Raw genomic sequence first — 17,950 nt, forward strand, 5'->3', positions numbered from 1 at the left:
AATGTTGCAGCTGAGTGAAACTTTTCTACCAGCAATCAGTGATTAGTTTCTTCCTCTTTTCTCCTCCCAGGTATAGCAGGGTTTGCCAGGGTATGCAGAGGAGACGTCTTCGAAGTCGTCTTCAAATACGGGTTACAGAAATGGAAGTCAAAGTGCAAAGTGGAGAAAGACTTAAGCCAGAGTTGGGACGTGGACGAGATCGTTATGTATCCGATGCTTGCTGACTTCCTAACAATTAAGGTAATTCATTTCTCAGAAACTATGTGAAATCTGTCGTTAGTCTCCTGACGATGCCTAGAGCAAGCTAGTTGAAACGTTGAGACCAATTTAAGAACTCACTCTGAAGTAGTGCAGTTACGTAGTACCTTATAAGGGTTTTACAAGGTGCTACGGGGCATATAGCAGCCACAGCCAGGATTACCAGGGCGAACCCCTTCTCTGTTCGATAAGTGCACTGGGTTCTTTTACATGCGTGACACAAAACATGGGACCAACGGATTTTTTGTCCCATCCAAAGGAAGAAGCTTAAGGACACAAGTTTCATGGCTAGGTATTCGCACCAACACTCTGCCTGATCAGAAACACCAGAGTTTGAATTTGGTGCCTTAACCGCTCGGCCACGACACTTCGTGAGTTATAATACATTATGACCTTTTGTTGTTGCAGGTGACTGAAGTCCGTGGTATAGCGAGATCCAACATGGTTATAGGGAACCTTGAGTTTGATACGTCTGATTTCTACACTGCCGATCCACAGACGTTAACGATCGATGTTAACGAGAATGGGACCATCAAACTCAATCTGGTTGTCACATGGAGGTAGGTCAATGAACTAGGGCATCAGGGTCCAATTTAATGAAGCTCTTAAGCAGACAATTCTGCTTAGCAAATTTCTTGGTTAAGCAAGAAATGACCAGGGTGCCAGTCACAGCAATGGTATGGTAACTTTTTTTGGGGGGGGGGGTAAGCAAATGTTTGTTTTTGCTAAGCAAGTTTTTGTGCTGACAGGCTTCATGTAATTGTGCCTTGACTCAAATTATTAAACCAACAGGTACAAACAAATTACTTCCTTACTTAGCTGCTTAAGGACTGTGGGTCTCTTGGCCTCCTTTGAAAACTGTCCCCATTCATGTCTTATTCTAGCTAAGTGCTCTGCCTCATGAAGTGCAATGTTGGCATCACCCTTCGAGCGCACTGTTGGGCGTCCTCGTTGGCATGGAGTGTTGAAGTCATAGCTAAGTGCTCTGCCTCATGAAGTGCAATGTTGGCATCACCCTTTGAGCGCACTGTTGGGCGTCCTCGTTGGCATGGAGTGTTGAAGTCATTGTAGTAGACCTGGGCCCAATTTCATAGCGCTGCTTAGCGGCTGATTTTGTGCTTACTTTGCAATTTCTATTTCATAGTGCTGTTAACGAAAAGGCATGCTAACCTTCTTGGGCTTACCGCACGAAAATAAATGACGTCACAATGCACTTAATCCACGGTAAACACGCAACATGGTCATCCAATTTTTTCTGCTAACCTGTGAATATGCTAAGGCTTAAGCAAATTTTTCTGCTACAGTTAAAGGCAGTGGACACTATTGGTAATTACTCAAAATAATTATTAGCACAAAACCTTTCTTGGTGACGAGTAATGGGGAGAGGTTGATGGTATAAAACATTGTGAGAAACGGCTCCCTCTGAAGTGCCATAGTTTTCACGAAAGAAGTAATTTTCCACAAATTTGATTTTGAGACCTCAGATTTAGAACTTGAGGTCTCAAAATCAACCATCTAAACTCACAGAACTTCGTGTGACAAGGGTGTTTTTTTCTTTCATTATTATCTCGCAAGTTTGATGACCAATTGAGCTCAAATTTTAACAGGTCTGTTATTTTATGCATATGTTGAGATACACCAACTGTAAAGGCTAGACTTTGACAATTACCAATAGTGTCCACTGCCTTTAAGCACGCAAATTTGCTTACCGTTAAGCAGCGCTATGAAATTGGGCCCAGATTGGGTAGCCTGTAGGCTGGCATTCTGATGACATGGCCAAACCAGTTTAGGCGGCGTCTGGTCATCTGTTATTGTTGTGTTCATGTTAAGTTGCCTGCATATTTCTTGATTTCTCATTTTGTCGCTTAATGAGACACCTAGCATACAAATTGAATTGAGAGTAGAGGTTAAATTATTTATTTCCTTTGATTCTGCAGCCCGTTCCATGTGAATGAAGAGATGTTCAAAAGTCCGAAGAATTCCTACAGCCGAAGGGAAAGAGCTTTCACTGAGTCCATTATTAGTCCATCGGTGAGTGACATCAAGGATGTAAAAACCTTTACAAACCATTACATGATGCTTTGTAAAAAGAGTACGTAGGTCTCATAATGCAATTGTAGTGATGCACGTATTAAAATAAAAGGCTGTCGAATCTACCTTCACTCAGACCTCCATATTGACATAATTACAAAAAATGTTCATCCTTTAATATTTTGTGTTTATTACAGAGATCTTTCACTGAGAGCATGAACGAGTCCACCAATACGCCAAAGAAAACCTTGCCTAAACCATATGACCTCAACACATCTCCAACGCTAACTCTAGACGAAGCAATGCACAACGTCAACAGACTACTGGAAATACTGAAGGGCCAGTATACAGAGCTAGGGGGCCTGGAGAAACAAGTCAGACATCTCAATGACTTAATACAGGTAAGTTGGTGATAAATACTGTCTTAAAAGCACTGCCGTCGATTTCACAAAACTCTTCCTAACTTAAGACTAATCTTAGGACTTAGGACGAGTCCCAACCCTGCACTGTAGCATGCAGACCTTAAGATTAATCCTAAGTTAAGACTTAAGATGAGTTACTCGTCCTAACTCTAGATATTAGCTGAGTCCTAACTCTTTGTGAAATCGACTCCTGGACACTATACATGTACACATATAAGTAATTACTCAAAATAGTGGTTAGCATAAAAACTTACTTGGTAACAAGCAATGGAGAGCTGATGGTGTTATCAACTTTGTGAGAAACAGCTCCCTCTGAGTGAACAATGACTTAATACAGGTAAGTTTTATATCGAAGTCTTATACCGCACGTATCTACCAACAAGATACTCATGGCGCTGAGTGTATACATTTATACAGAAAGAGAGGGTATTGAAAGTGATGATTTCTGAGACCCAATCTTATGTAGCACCTTATGTAGCAACGACGCATTTATAAGCCACAGTCAGGAACACTGGGGCAAACCCCTTCTTTTTTCGATAAGTGCACTGTGTTCTTTTACATGCGCTACACAACACATGGGACCACTGGCTTTACATGTACATGTACGTCCCAAAGCAATGGTTGAGGGTCACAATGGGGATTCGAACCCACACCCTGCTGATCAGAAACACCAGAGCTTGATTTCCGTTGTTGATAAATACTGTCTAAAAGCACTGTACACTGTAAGTAATTACTCAAAATAGGGGTTAGCATAAAAACTTACTTGGTAACGAGCAATGGAGAGCTGATTGGTGGTATCAACTTTGTGAGAAAATGAAGGAACGTAGTTTTTGAGAAAGAGGTAAATTGTCACTCAAATATTCAACATTTTAATGCGTCTGAAAGCAAACAAATTTGTACAAGAAGGGTGTTTTTTTTCTTGCAACTTTGATGACCATTGAGTTCAAACTTTCACAGGTTTGTTATGCATATGGTGACATACAATGTACACCAAATGAAGACTGGTCTTTGATAGTTACCAAAGGTGTCCAGTGCCCTAAAGCTTTTATAAGTTTGTGGGTTCTATTAGAGGTAGGGTCGCTGTTTGGTTGTTGTCAATATAGTTAAGTTTAGTTTTATTAGACTTTACACTGACATAACAATATAAATACACAACACGATACACAAAGAAGCAAGGAACAGGTGACCAGCACCTAGATAATCATAAATGCAGTATTAATAAAAACCTCGGAGAGTTACACACTTTGATTGGTCAAAGACTGGTCTTTATTTAATCAGAGGTTTATTCTAGCCAATCAGGATAGAGATCACTTTTCGTCTGTATTTTTCCAGCTTCGTGTATCACCGAGCTAATCCCCATCATCAGTACTTAAGCAGCATGCAGCATCAGAGTCCAGCTTTCTCCAGAAGACGATCAGAGCATACTAATCAAAACATTGAGTTGAAACCAACAATTCTTTTCAGAACCACCAAAACTCATTAAAAGAATATCATTACCTTTCCATTAAGCTTACTTTCCATATCCTAATATTTCCTCCATGCAAAGTTTCAAATCCTACTTATTTTGTTTCTGGTTACTTGTTTTTATTTTAGCAAATCCGAGAGCGGAAGAAAAGAGACTCATCAATGAGTTTGTTGGTGAAGAACGCTCTAGACAGCTTTGACTTCCTGAACGAGGTTGGAGAAGACACCGAGGACGTCTGTCTTACAGTAGATAGTGGCAGCTGCAGTATGGACGAGTAAGTTAACCTTAACCTTCTCACTATTGGTGCCATAAAGCATGTCAGAGTTTGGCCTCCAAAACTAAGAAACTATAGTTTCCTTTTTTAGTGAGTGAGTTTCATAAGCTCAATAGTCTGTCTTACAGTTGACAGTGGCAGCTGCAGTATGGATGAGTAAGTTAACCTTAACCTTCTCACTATTGGTGCCATAAAGCATGTCAGAGTTTGGCCTCCAAAACTAAGAAACTATAGTTTCCTTTTTTAGTGAGTGAGTTTCATAAGCTCAATAGTCTGTCTTACAGTTGACAGTGGCAGCTGCAGTATGGATGAATAAGTTAACCTTAACCTTCTCACTATTGGTGCCATAAAGCATGTCAGAGTTTGGCCTCCAAAACTAAGAAACTATGGTTTCCTTTTTTAGTGAGTGAGTTTCATAAGCTCAATAGTCTGTCATACAGTTGACAGTGGCAACTGCAGTATGGATGAGTAAGTTAACCTTAACCTTCTCACTATTGGTGCCATAAAGCATGTCAGAGTTTGGCCTCCAAAACTAAGAAACTATAGTTTCCTTTTTTAGTGAGTGAGTTTCATAAGCTCAATAGTCTGTCTTACAGTTGACAGTGGCAACTGCAGTATGGATGAGTAAGTTAACCTTAACCTTCTCACTATTGGTGCCATAAAGCATGTCAGCGTTTGGCCTCTAAAACTATTGAGTGAGTTTGATTAGCTCAATAGTCTATCTTACAGTTGCAATGGCAGCTGCAGTATGGATGAGTAAGTTAACCTTAACCTTCTCACTATTGGTGCCATAAAGCATGTCAGAGTTTGGCCTCTAAAACTATTGAGTGAGTTTGATTAGCTCACTAGTCTATCTTACAGTTGACAGTGGCAGCTGCAGTATGGATGAGTAAGTTAACCTTAACCTTCTCACTATTGGTGCCATAAAGCATGTCAGAGTTTGACCTCTAAAACTATTGAGTGAGTTTGATTAGCTCACTAGTCTATCTTACAGTTGACAGTGGCAGCTGCAGTATGGATGAGTAAGTTAACCTTAACCTTCTCACTATTGGTGCCATAAAGCATGTCAGAGTTTGGCCTCTAAAACTATTGAGTGAGTTTGATTAGCTCACTAGTCTATCTTACAGTTGACAGTGGCAGCTGCAGTATGGATGAGTAAGTTAACCTTAACCTTCTCACTATTGGTGCCATAAAGCATGTCAGAGTTTGGCCTCCAAAACTAAGAAACTATAGTTTCCTTTTTTAGTGAGTTTCATAAGCTCAATAGTCTATCTTACAGTTGACAGTGGCAACTGCAGTATGGATGAGTAAGTTAACCTTAACCTTCTCACTATTGGTGCCATAAAGCATGTCAGAGTTTGGCCTCCAAAACTAAGAAACTATAGTTTCCTTTTTTAGTGAGTTTCATAAGCTCAATAGTCTATCTTACAGTTGACAGTGGCAGCTGCAGTATGGATGAGTAAGTTAATCTTAACCTCCTTACTATTGGTGCCATCATTGGAAAGTTCCATGTTTGGTAATCACTCTTAACATTAAATGGAAATACAGACCTTTGATTAGAGGCCAACAGTGCAGCGTTTGATAGTATAAAGCGTTAAGAGAAATATTTCACTTCAAAGTAATGCGGTTATGTACAAATGTATCACTTGTTATGCTCCAAAATTTGAATATGAGTTCCTCGGATTGTTTTTCATTCTTCCGTTATACACAAAATTTTCAGCGATATGTCACAAACACAACCCACTTTTGAAATGAAGTTTTGGTCGAAAGTATTGTGGTTTATAGAAATGTATCAGTTTTTGTGCCCCAAAAAAATTTGAAACTGAGATCCTTATATTGTGTATTACTCGTCCTTTATGGACATATTTTCTCAGAATTTATTAGTGATACATGTATCTCAAAAACGCAACCCACTTTTGATATGAAATTTTAGTTTCCACGAAGAAAAACAAAAAGCCCAGGGATAGTTCTACATTCTACATTTTTGTTCAAGCAGGGAACCAGTCACAAACTGTGCACATAACATGATACTTTAGCTGGTAAACAGGTAAACCTTTTTCAGTAAGCCAAATAATTTTATGCTTAGTAAATTGTTGTGCTAAAGCAGCTTAAAGAAATTGCGCCCCTGTTTTCATGGTTGAATTTTCCTGCCTGCTCAAAAAATTTCATATCTTTTTTTTGTAGGAATAGATCAAGTTTCGCATCCGATGATTTCTGCAAATCTCAATCATCCGACAGACTAAGTGACTGCGCGAGTCTAGAAGAACCCGTCCCGACGAGATGGGACTCCCCCTCCCCTTCCACCTACTCCTTCTCCACCACGCCCACGACCCTACCGATGACGAGAGCCAACCGAGGCTCAAGAATCATCAACATGAGCGAGAAACGCGAGAGTCGCCTGATCGAGATGAACGAGCAACGTGAGCGAAGACTAGTTGACTCGCCGAGCGATGTCTACGGACGATGCTGGGATGATGGGTCGACGGATGGTATGCCTAAGATGACAACGGGTAGCGATTCTATCGATAGTGTGCTGGTGCAACACTTGATGTATATTGAGTACTTGCTGAGTGTAAGTCAATAATTGATATGTGGTTTATAATTGATATATGATTTGATGGCTGAGGGAGCACGTATTTATTTAACCGCCCAAGAGCTAGGCCGAAACTGGCTGAATCCCCTGGTGCTGCAATGAGCTTCATTATCAACAGGTGAATGCACACTGCTTGGTTTCGTCACCTGCATATTCATGATTTCCTTGCCCCTGCTACCCAGCTTTTGGTACACAATAGGAATAGATGGGCGACTGTTAATCCCTGATGACTTGGATTAGTGAACAGTCCTGACCGTAAACTTCTATTTTAAGTTTTGTTGCGGGTTTCTATGGTATGACTGCATTTGCAAAAATAAATGAGGAATAATTTCTTCCACTAAAATCTGGTGTCAAAATTTTAAAAACACTTTGTAGGCCCTACTCCTTCGATCTGAAATTCTTTGGTGCTGCAGAGATGGATCAGGTAGGAACAACCCATAAGGGCGGACTTAGGCCGTTCCAACTTAATTAGTTTGTTCACGAATTGCGGCGACTGATTTTCTGGAAAAATGGAACAAACAAACATTTAGGAAATCCACAATTTTTGTTAGTTTTTTTATTATTTATAAAATTCATTTTATCTAAGTTCATTTTTTTTTTAGAAACCCTAAAATAATCTTGGTTTACGTTTTGATGATGCTGTGCATCGGCCTGCCGGTATGCTGGACGGCTCTGCGACGCAAAGAGATGTCCGACGGAGAAAACCTTACCTCACCAAAAACCACGATGTATTACTCTCTATTATCGTTCAGCACACGTGGATAATTTATAAAGTATACATACAGTGCTTACACACATCGGTGTGTGGGTAAAACCAAATATACTATTACCAAGTTTATAACAAGTAAGCTGTCTGATAAAAAATTTCTTTTTGTGACTGTTACCAAAGTATGACCCTACCTATCAAGTAAAGATAAAATACCTCTTGAATGAAAGGTAATGTTTGTCTGTTTTACTTTAACAGCATCTTGGAGCGTTCGGTCCGTTGAAGTTAAAGGAAACCATAGCCCTACAGAAGCTCAAGAAGCAAGCCGTTGTAATAGAGCAACTTGTTATACTCGCCGTGTCAACCTCACCAATCACAAGAGCTGATGATGGTATGTATCTTAATTCAGTCTTTTATTTAAAGGCAGTGGACACTGTTGGTAATTACTCAAAATAATGATCAGCATAAAACCTCACCTGGTAATGAGTAATGGGGAGAGGTTGATGTTATAAAACATTGTGAGAAACGGCTCCCTCTGAAGTGACGTACATGTAGTTTTCGAGAAAAAAGTAATTTTCCACGAATTTGATTTTGAGACCTCAAGTTTAGAATTTGAGGTCTCGAAATCAAGTATATGAAAGCACACAACTTCGTGTGACAAGGGTGTTTTTTTCTTTCATTATTATCTCGCAACTCCGACGACCAATCAAGCTCAAATTTTTACAGGTTTGTTATTTTATGCATATGTTGAGATACACCAAGTGAGAAGACTGGTTTTTTAAAATGACCAATAGTGTCCACTGTCTGTAAACTCTTAGGGTAGCCATCATTCCAAGTCGCAGCAGCGAAGATATGGAATGGTCTTCCACCTTATTTTCGGGCAGCTGATTTTTTATTGACTATTTATGGACAATATGCTGAATAATTTTGATATGAAAAATCCTGTCCAATCCCCCTTTTTTTCCCATGCTAGAGTTCTAAACAAAAAGCCATTGAAATTGGTTCATTTTTACTTAACTGTTGCTTTTAACTGTACTTTCACTCCTTTTTTTGTTTTGTCATTTCAGCCTTTGAGAAATGTAATGTCAGGCCATTCAAATTAATTGCATTTATACCATATTGATGCTTTGTATATTTTGTGTCTGCATCTTTCACTTTTCAATTTCAACTTCATCCTAAACTCGTTTCCTCAATTCCTAAGAAGTTTTTAGAAATGTTTTTATTCCATATTTTAACGTTGCTACTTTGGATTAAAAATGATTTTAAATCGTTATCTGAACATTTCCCCCCAGTTTTCCCGGAACTTAAACTCAACCCAGTCCTCTTAGACTTCTGGCAGCACTGCGCAGAGAAGGAGGCCCTCTATGTTAACGCTGAATCATTCCTGCTCCAGCTTGATGTGAAGTTTGGTGCTAAGCTCAGGACGACTCACCCAGATATCGCTGATGATGGTCAGTCTAACAGAACTCGGTGTTCCTGGCTGTGGCTGCTGTATGCGCCGTAGTACCTTGTAAACCCTTAATAATTTGGTCTCAGAATTCATCACTGCAATAACCCATCTTTCTGAAAGTTTGTATATACTCAGTGCCTTGAGTACCTTGTTTGGTAGATACGTGCGCTATATAAGACTCTGATATTATTATTATTATCAAGTTTTAAACGCGACTTCGAAATTTCTAGGGTATTCTTGACCTGATATTATAACAAACAATGAATGTAAAAACACAGTGAATAAATAATGGAATAAATGAGTGATGACGAGTTCTTCAACGTCCATTTAAAACTGGCAGGGTCGTTGCCGTGCGATAAAGGCCTGGGCCGAACCCATTCATTTTGGTTGAAGGCATAACAAAGCAGGAATCTCTGTGAAAACTTACATGTTTTCAAACGTTCCTGAGCTCCGTTACGTGTGGTGCATTTTTATGAGATGGTTTTCGGAAAGCATTTGTGCACATGCTAGCCCACACAAATGCTGTCCGAAAACAACCGATCTTAAACAACTCTACTGGTCTATATATCAGCCGTGACACCAATGGGAATGCTTGGGTATTGATGAATATAGTATGAAACATGAGACAGGCTAACTAACAATGAATATGCAGGTGTTAAGCAAATTAATAAATACAAATTAATAAAAAATAAGGGATTGAGCTATTTAAAAAAATTACTAGTTTTGACACAGGAGTTTTGAAATTTTCGAAACAAAATATTCAAACCACCTCTAGCTATCGTGCAATCTCGGTGGTCTAGTTGGTATGACACTGCTCTAGAATTGCAAAGGTCGTGGGTTCAAATCCCATCCAAGTAACATTCCTGTGATTTTCTTCACAGAACTTTGGAAAGTATTGAGTAACACACATCAATGATATGGGTAAAACCAATGATTATTATATTAATGTCAGTAGGATTTGAAGCTTTGCATGGTTGAAATACGATATAGAAAGGTTTGCGGTAACACCATGTAATGACTATCTCTAATGAGATGGGGTGGTTCTGAAAAGAACCGTTGGTTTCAACTCGACGTTTCGATCAGTATGCTCTGATCTTCTTCTGGAGAAAGCTGCAGAAAGCATTGTTAATGTCTATAGGATTTGAGGCATTGCATGGTGAGGTATCAATGTATATTTGGTTTGCGGTAATACCATGTGTGTATCTACTTGCCAGGTAGAGTTGTTCTTAGGGAACTGTCTTGCTTTATTCTATTGCCGTGGAGTAGATAATCGGAGGGTCGGGAGACTTCTCAGTTCTGAAAAGAACTGTCCTGTTATGTCATTATATATTTGTTGTCCTTGCAGTGTTTCAAAGTCTATGCACTAGAGTGATCGAGAGGCCGGTGGATCTTTACAACCAGACAACCACTATAACCCTCTTCCAGTATATCTCATTCTTTGCTACTGATGATCGTAGAAATCCAGAGAAATTCATCACGGATCTGACCAAAGAATGTAAGTAAAGGACTAGTCGCTTTGTTTGTTCTTGAGCTTGAAACGTAATTAACCAGAGGCTCACAGGTCAAATTTAGAGGAAAGAATAAAAAGCACGGTAGTGATTTCTGCGAATGCGAATGCTTGGTTGGCGTAGTGCGCAAAGCGCTCGCCTCTCACCATGGTGACGCTGGTTCGCTACCTGGCCTGTGCCATATGTGAGTTGAGTTGTTTTACGTTGGTTCTCTGCTGTGCCAAGAGGGTTTTGCATGCCTGCTTCTCTCACGTTGTAGCCGCGTCCATCGCAATTCAGCTCGTAGCTGCGAGTAAGGATAATTAGCCTCCCCAAATTATTATATAATTTTGATGTCACAACTTCATAATAAAAAATTTGATTTGTGCTCAACTCCTGCAAAAAAAAAGCATTCACTGTGAAAACAGGGCTGTGACGCCAACATTCGTATTGCATTCGCAGTTGCAGAAAGTAGGAACCGGCTCTACTATGTTTTCAAACTGCCTATGCTATGGGGCAATCTTGGGGGTCTTTTTGGTTTGACATCTGCTCTAGAATGGCAAAGGTCATGGATTCGAATCCCATCCTAGTAAAATGCCTGTTGTTATTTTTTTTCAAAGAACTTTGAGTTTATAGCATTTTTCACACATCGCTGTTAGGGTCAAAACCAAACAATGTTATTTATCCCTGATGCAAAATTCAACATCTAGTAAATGCTTTACTCGTTTTGCTTCACGTAAATTCAGTTCACATACACAATCCTCACACTATCTTTGAAACAAATTACGAACGGCTCCAAAAACCAAAAGTATACGTTGCTTTTAGTTATACAAGAAAAGATGATATTTTGACGTGGAACTAACTTTATTTGATTTCTTTTATGAATAGTTGAGTTAACGGCGAGTCTTGAGCCGAGCAATCCTGACCTCTTAAAGGTCATCAAGAAACTCCCCAGGGGGTCTCTGCTCTCCATCGGGAATCTACGAGCTCTCGGACTGCTGCTGTTAGAGGACCGTTCCACTCTACAGATGGGGGTCAGAATGTATTTAGATTCCATTGGTGGCGATGAACGCTTGAGGAAAAAGGTAAAACTTTTTTTTTTATTTTTTTTTTTACTACATTGGATTGGTAGCCTGGAGTGCATTTTTGCGGCGGTAACCGAAAACTGTTTCAGTTGTTGGTCGTCGGTTCTGCTGTTCAGACTGAACGATAACCAACATGTGAGCTCGTTTACCGTTTTGGTTATGACGTCAGTTACAACTATTGGTTACAGCCGCTAAAACGCACCCCTGCTGCGAAGCAATTTTAAAAGGGGTGGTTCACAATCAACACTTCCGCAAGCGTACAAATCATACACCTTTTGAATACCCCCCCCCCTCCTCCCTAAACAGTGTAGAAAGAAAAATGTTGTTTTGATCATACTGCCTTTTCCAGAGATGCTTTAACGCGGATTGCATGCAAACCCAGTGTTGTACCAGCACAGATATAAGAAACAAAGATTGTACATCTTGCATATTTAATATTTGTTACTGTACTGTATTTTCTATGTATGATTGGGTATAACTTATTCTGAATTTGTTTGATTGTTTTTGACGGTGCATTTTTAAAATTGTTGCTTCTTTGTTTTTTAATCTTTTTTCAATTTTGCATCAGGATTATTACAAGTACATGTTTTATCGCATTTTACGATGTACATATTTTGTCATGTTTCTGTTTTTGCTTTGTGGAAATATTTGTTTGTTGACCGAATCTTATTTTCATGTTTTTTTTGGCATGTTTTTCAGATAAAGTTCTCTCCAATATGATTTCTGAAGTCTTTTTCCGTTTTGCAGCAAGATTATGTTATGTTTTTATGCATATCTTTTTTGTTTTTTTGCTTTGTGGCAATGTATTGGATGACTGAATCTGATTTTTAGGTTTTCTGGTTTCAGTTTCTCAAATATTACTTCGTTTTAGAGGGTAATATTTCACCAGAAAAATGGTCTTGTTTGAATATCATTATCAGTATGTTTTCAGACTGAAATTAAACACGGATGTTAATTATTTATTACCGATCATTTTTTTTTTTTGATCAGCTAGGCTGTACCATGTAAATGTAATTATTTGTTAGTACTTTTTATTTTGATTTTAATTATTGTAGGCCTACATACTTAGCTTGGTTCAATCATATTGTAGTTAGTGCTTTTATAGGATTTTCTTTTATAAGGATTACCGTTTTCATGAAACTTTAATTTAAAGATTAATTTTCTATGATTTCATAGTATATTTCTAACACTTACCAGTACCATTTGATCATGCTCGTTGTACCTCGTTATTTCAGGCGGTGAATGTTTACTTGGAGTGCTTAGAGGAGAGAGATTTATCACTACGTCAAGCTGGATGTGCTGCCATTGCTGCTTTAAAGGTAAGAAGCAAGAGGCTTCCAAAATGACCATCAATGTTGTAGCCAAGGTGGGCGGTTCTGGGCGGGCCTGCCCTGGACTCACATTCTTTGCCCAGCACTCATAAATGAGATTTTGAATTTGAGGTCTCGAAATCAAGCATCTGAAAGCACACAACTTTGTGTGACAAGGGTGTTTTTTCTTTCACAGTTATCTCGCAACTTCGACGACCAAAATCGAGCTCAAATTTTCACAGGTTTGTTATTAAAAGTGAGAAGACTGGTCGTTGACAATTACCAATAGTGTCCAGTGTCTTTGAACATTGTTTGGGGACAACTTGCATAACAAAAAGTAAACAAAATAGAGCAGTCGCCAATGATTGATGTTGACTTATTTTGTGACTCTTTTGTTTGATTGCTTATAGGCTACAGAAGCTTTAGACCAACTGCTGTATCTACTGAAATGTGACATGGATGACGTGAAATCAACGGCCAAAGAAGCTCTTATGGCTTTTGGTATGTTAACTTCTTCTTTATAGGGATATCAAGAAAGTAAATATAAGGCCACATACAAAAAAAAATGTTGATCGTCCCCGCCCGACCGTTCAAAACCCCGGAACCCATTTTTTTCCATGTCTGGATATCTCTTTATACTTTAACTGCCCAGATTTTCCAGTTGACATTTTTTTCAAAATGTACAGGTTTGAAAAGATGTTTAAAGAAGCTTTTATTAATTTTGGCAAAGCAAGAACAATTCTTCAAATATTTACTTTGGCTACACTGTGCTTAGTTGTTTCAAAAAGTTTACAGAAAATGTCATCTAGGAGTTAAATTTGTTTGACAAAACTGTTGAAAAAATCAAAAACACACAAACCCTCTGTTTTATAGTGATTGTGATGATTTCTGTATCCTTGATTTCGTATTTAACCTCCCTCCCTCCCCCATCCGCAAAAAAAGAGGACGATCAACATTTTTTTTTTTAATGTGGCCTAATATTGTATGTAACAAATGGAAATTTGGCTGGTAATCCTGTTTTGATCAGGAAAGAAATTTTATGCTTAGCAAATTTTTGTACTTAGCAGCTCTATGAAATTGGACCCAGGTGTAACATGGGAAGTAGCATCAGAGGTATAACCGTTTTTGTATGGCATCTGACTGGCACACTAAAACAAAGATACTGACAAAATAGGGAGACTGCTATAATAACAGTGTTGAGAATTATCTTGATCAAATACTCTTCTATTTTAGTTTATTTATAATTTGTTTTGTTTTTTTTGTAGGGGAAGAAGGAAGACAAGCCTACGAGCAAATTTCCACCACTTCATACGGAACTTACAACCATAACTACTCCGAGATTGAAGTACCAGTAATGACCACCGAGTTGTAAACAAAGAAATAAATGTATCCTGTATACCGCCCTCAATCCCCCAGTGTGGTCCTGGGAAAGTTACTTACAAGTGGAATACACTGTTGTAACTTGTCTGGGAAACAAATTCCGAAGCACTCTATATTTCTACATGAGGCTAAAGCCATGTCCGATTGGACTTTTCCCTTCCACTGTCGCATCATGGCTTTGGTGTCATTTCTACCATGGGTTCCTACCTGGACTTCTATTCCGCACATTTGCATAGCATTTTACAGCGTAGCCGCGGTAGGTTTACACTGCGGAGCTGTTTCAAAACATCCGAGCCTTGAACCCCCCCCCCCCCCCAAACAAAAGGATGCCATTTAAGTGTGAATTACACAAAAACGGAAATTATCTTTTATATTGAAGCAAACTGGTATTATGGCGCGAGAAACCACCAGCCTTCAGTACTCAACCCAAGTACTTGAACTTAAAGGCAGTGGACACTATTGGTAATTACTCAAAGTAGTTATAAGCATTAAACCGTACTTGGTGACGAGTAATGGGGAGAGGTTGATAGTATATAAAACATTGTGAGAAACGGCTCCCTCTAATGTGACGTAGTTTTTGAGAAAGAAGTAATTTTCAACGAATTTGATTTCGAGACCTCAAGTTTAGAATTTGAGGTCTCGAAATCAAGCATCTGAAAGCACACAGCTTCGTGTGACAAGGGTGTTTTTTTTTTTCATGGTTATCTCGCACATCCGACGACCAATTGAGCTCAAATTTTCACAGGTTTTGTTATTTTATGCATATGTTGAGATACACCAACTGTGGAGGCTAGTCTTTGACAATTACCAATAGTGTCCACTGTCTTTAAGTACTTATAACCACCCTAGCACTCAGCAGTACTAAATACACAACTAAAGATTACTTGTCTAAAATAATGGTAATGATGTTTCAGTGGGTGACTTTGACCGCACTTTTACCCAAGTACTCACTCAAGTACTCACCCTTGCACTCAACTTAAGTACTCTTACTAAAGTACTATTCGATCACCCTAGCACTCGGCAGTACTTATACACAACTAAAGATTACTTGTCTAAAACAAAATGAAGCTTCAGTACATAGGTGACTTCAAGCAAGTTTGAAAATCTCCCCGGTTGTGGAATTGTTGTCCCTGTTATATGGAAAGTAAGCCAAGAGTTGGCGCTTGCGGAAGCAGCGAATTCGGTGCTCATGCAAGTATATTGTACAGGTTGGCAGAGAATGTTTGCTAGTGCGCTTGCATATTCATTGTTACCAGGTATTCTAAGCTTACACAGCTAGCGCAGAAATTAGGTGCTTACCGCACAAGAGGTTGTAAGCGCAGACTCGGTTGTAAGCAGAGACATGAGATAGGGCCCCGATCATTTGTCACATTTCACGGATGAGGAATAGCCTTGATCGTTCTAAGACCTTTCTTGTCACTACATCTACCTTAATGCATTATAGCTATAAATCAAACCTTGCATTGTATAAATCATAAAATAAAATCCTTTATTCATTTTGTTCAAACCAAACCATGGTGCTTGAGATGATGGAATAACCTTAAACAAAACTTCCTGAAGTGTTTAAGCACCTCGAGCGTCCCTGATTGACGGATATGCGCGCTATATAAAAAACCACTATTATTATTATTATTATTATTATAATATGCATTTTACAGGATGTATGTTTGGATGGCATTAAAAGTTTTTAAAGTGAAGGGGACACTTGCCTGATTTGGGCTGTCACACGTGCGTCATGGGCGGAGCCTACTGGATCGGCGTATTGCCTCCAGATGCACGTTATGCCACCCACTCCTGGGGCTGAACATGGGTTGCCCCTTTAACAGTTCATAAAGTATGTAGGCACGGGTATCGCCCACTAGGAGCCTGGTTGGTAGAGCAAAATGCACTATTTTCCAATTTCCTTATTTTACATACTGCCACCAAAGGCATGTGATGCCACCCACTCTTGGGGCTGAAGGGTTGCCCCTTAACTGTCTGTAAGGATTAAGGCATGGGTATCATCCACTAGGAGCCTGGTTGGTAGAGCAAAATGCACTATTTTCCAATTTCCTTATTTTACTATGTAAAATCAACTGTCACCAAAGGCATGTGATGCCACCCACTCTTGGGGCTGAAGGGTTGCCCCTTTTCTGTCTGTAAGGATTTAGGCATGGGTATCATCCACTAGGAGCCTGGCTGGTAGAGCAGAATGAACTACCTTCCCAACTTCCACGTATTGCCATGCGTTTTTATATGCTATTGATACTATTATGGCTGAGTTTTGTTTTCTACTTGATAAATTGTGCTGCATTGGATGCAGAAACCATCCATTTCTGGATTTGTTTAGTTTTTTTTTTAACAAAGAGACATTGTTTAGACTTGATTGTTTTTGGAAGAGCAAATTTTACTTGATCTTCCAGTTTGCATTAAACACACTTGGTAACGACACTGCTTGGCCGACAGGAACAAACCCCTAAAAAAAAAAAAAAAGGCATTTCTATCTACAGTTTGTGACTGGAGAATCCAAACCGCTCATATTATATACATGTATATATTTGTTTCACGACACCAACCTCAATTTGTTGGCCTGTAAAATAAATCTTGTTACCAATTAAGGGCTTTGCATCGTAACCGTTTTGCAGGGGATTTTGTGCTGTTTCAATTGAGACGATCTAAATAATAATATAAAATAAACCAGTTGAACTTTGCCCAGTACTGCATTTTTGCTTCACATCTAAAAATCCACACCGTAAATAATGCTGTAAAAGATTTGGCAGTAACACGCAAACGGGACCTAATGTATATAAATTATATACCACCAGTGCAGTATTACATATTGATTATCGTTAATTATGCGTTAAACTGTAGAACACGATCTCAAGATACTTGCATATATGAATATTTTATTAACGTCCAATTGTTGTATAGAAAGTACCATTGGGTCATAGATAATACGCAAGCGCAGAGTAGTGACTAATGCATATTCATTATATGACTGAAGGTCCTTGGCGGTTTCTACAGCCCCCACAGACACCTTAAACGCATACACAGTTGTCATACTTTAAAACTAGGCCAAGTTATGCGTTGTGAATGATGTTCACAGATTATTTTTTTCAGATGATCATATTTAAAAAGTGTATATTATTTAATGTGATAATTTTGTTTGGATGTCCATCATTTTGCTGCGTATCGTAAAAATGCACACAAATGATGTTTATATTCTTAGGGCCTGATCACACAAGGCAACTTTTGCAGGCAATTTGGAGGCAACCAACTGCGGTGCATGCAACAGTACCACTTTGGTAGTACATGAGTACATTTTTATTTTTTTTCCAGAACATTATAAAGAAAAATATGTGAACAATGAAATGTGAATGCATTTTCTTTCTTGAGAGATTGCCTGTAACTGGTTGCCTATATCAACAATCAAGCACTCTTGGCCTTACGTCCTGACTTAAGGATTCTGCCGAGTGTCAACGTAAACGTAAACGTAAACGTAAACGTAAA

The 17,950-nt window shown here is 38.9% G+C and overlaps 1 protein-coding gene across 1 annotated transcript in view; it reads left to right on the forward strand.

The window, feature by feature from the left end:
* The window catches only part of LOC117299619 (serine/arginine repetitive matrix protein 2-like), a 47,961-nt gene extending 33,189 nt beyond the window's left edge, over positions 1-14,772 (forward strand). Inside the window, exons 9-21 of the mRNA XM_033783168.1 lie at positions 71-240; positions 667-818; positions 2,196-2,289; positions 2,487-2,690; positions 4,305-4,450; positions 6,635-7,022; positions 8,008-8,140; positions 9,042-9,200; positions 10,545-10,694; positions 11,575-11,771; positions 13,007-13,090; positions 13,492-13,582; positions 14,347-14,772. Coding sequence (XP_033639059.1) covers positions 71-240; positions 667-818; positions 2,196-2,289; positions 2,487-2,690; positions 4,305-4,450; positions 6,635-7,022; positions 8,008-8,140; positions 9,042-9,200; positions 10,545-10,694; positions 11,575-11,771; positions 13,007-13,090; positions 13,492-13,582; positions 14,347-14,453 — 2,075 coding nt within the window. The 3' untranslated portion in view covers positions 14,454-14,772. The remainder of the gene's footprint in view (positions 1-70; positions 241-666; positions 819-2,195; positions 2,290-2,486; positions 2,691-4,304; positions 4,451-6,634; positions 7,023-8,007; positions 8,141-9,041; positions 9,201-10,544; positions 10,695-11,574; positions 11,772-13,006; positions 13,091-13,491; positions 13,583-14,346) is intronic.
* Positions 14,773-17,950: the final 3,178 nt, after the last annotated feature.

Source organism: Asterias rubens, chromosome 14 (assembly GCF_902459465.1).
Source record: "Asterias rubens chromosome 14, eAstRub1.3, whole genome shotgun sequence".
NCBI lineage: Eukaryota > Metazoa > Echinodermata > Asteroidea > Forcipulatida > Asteriidae > Asterias > Asterias rubens.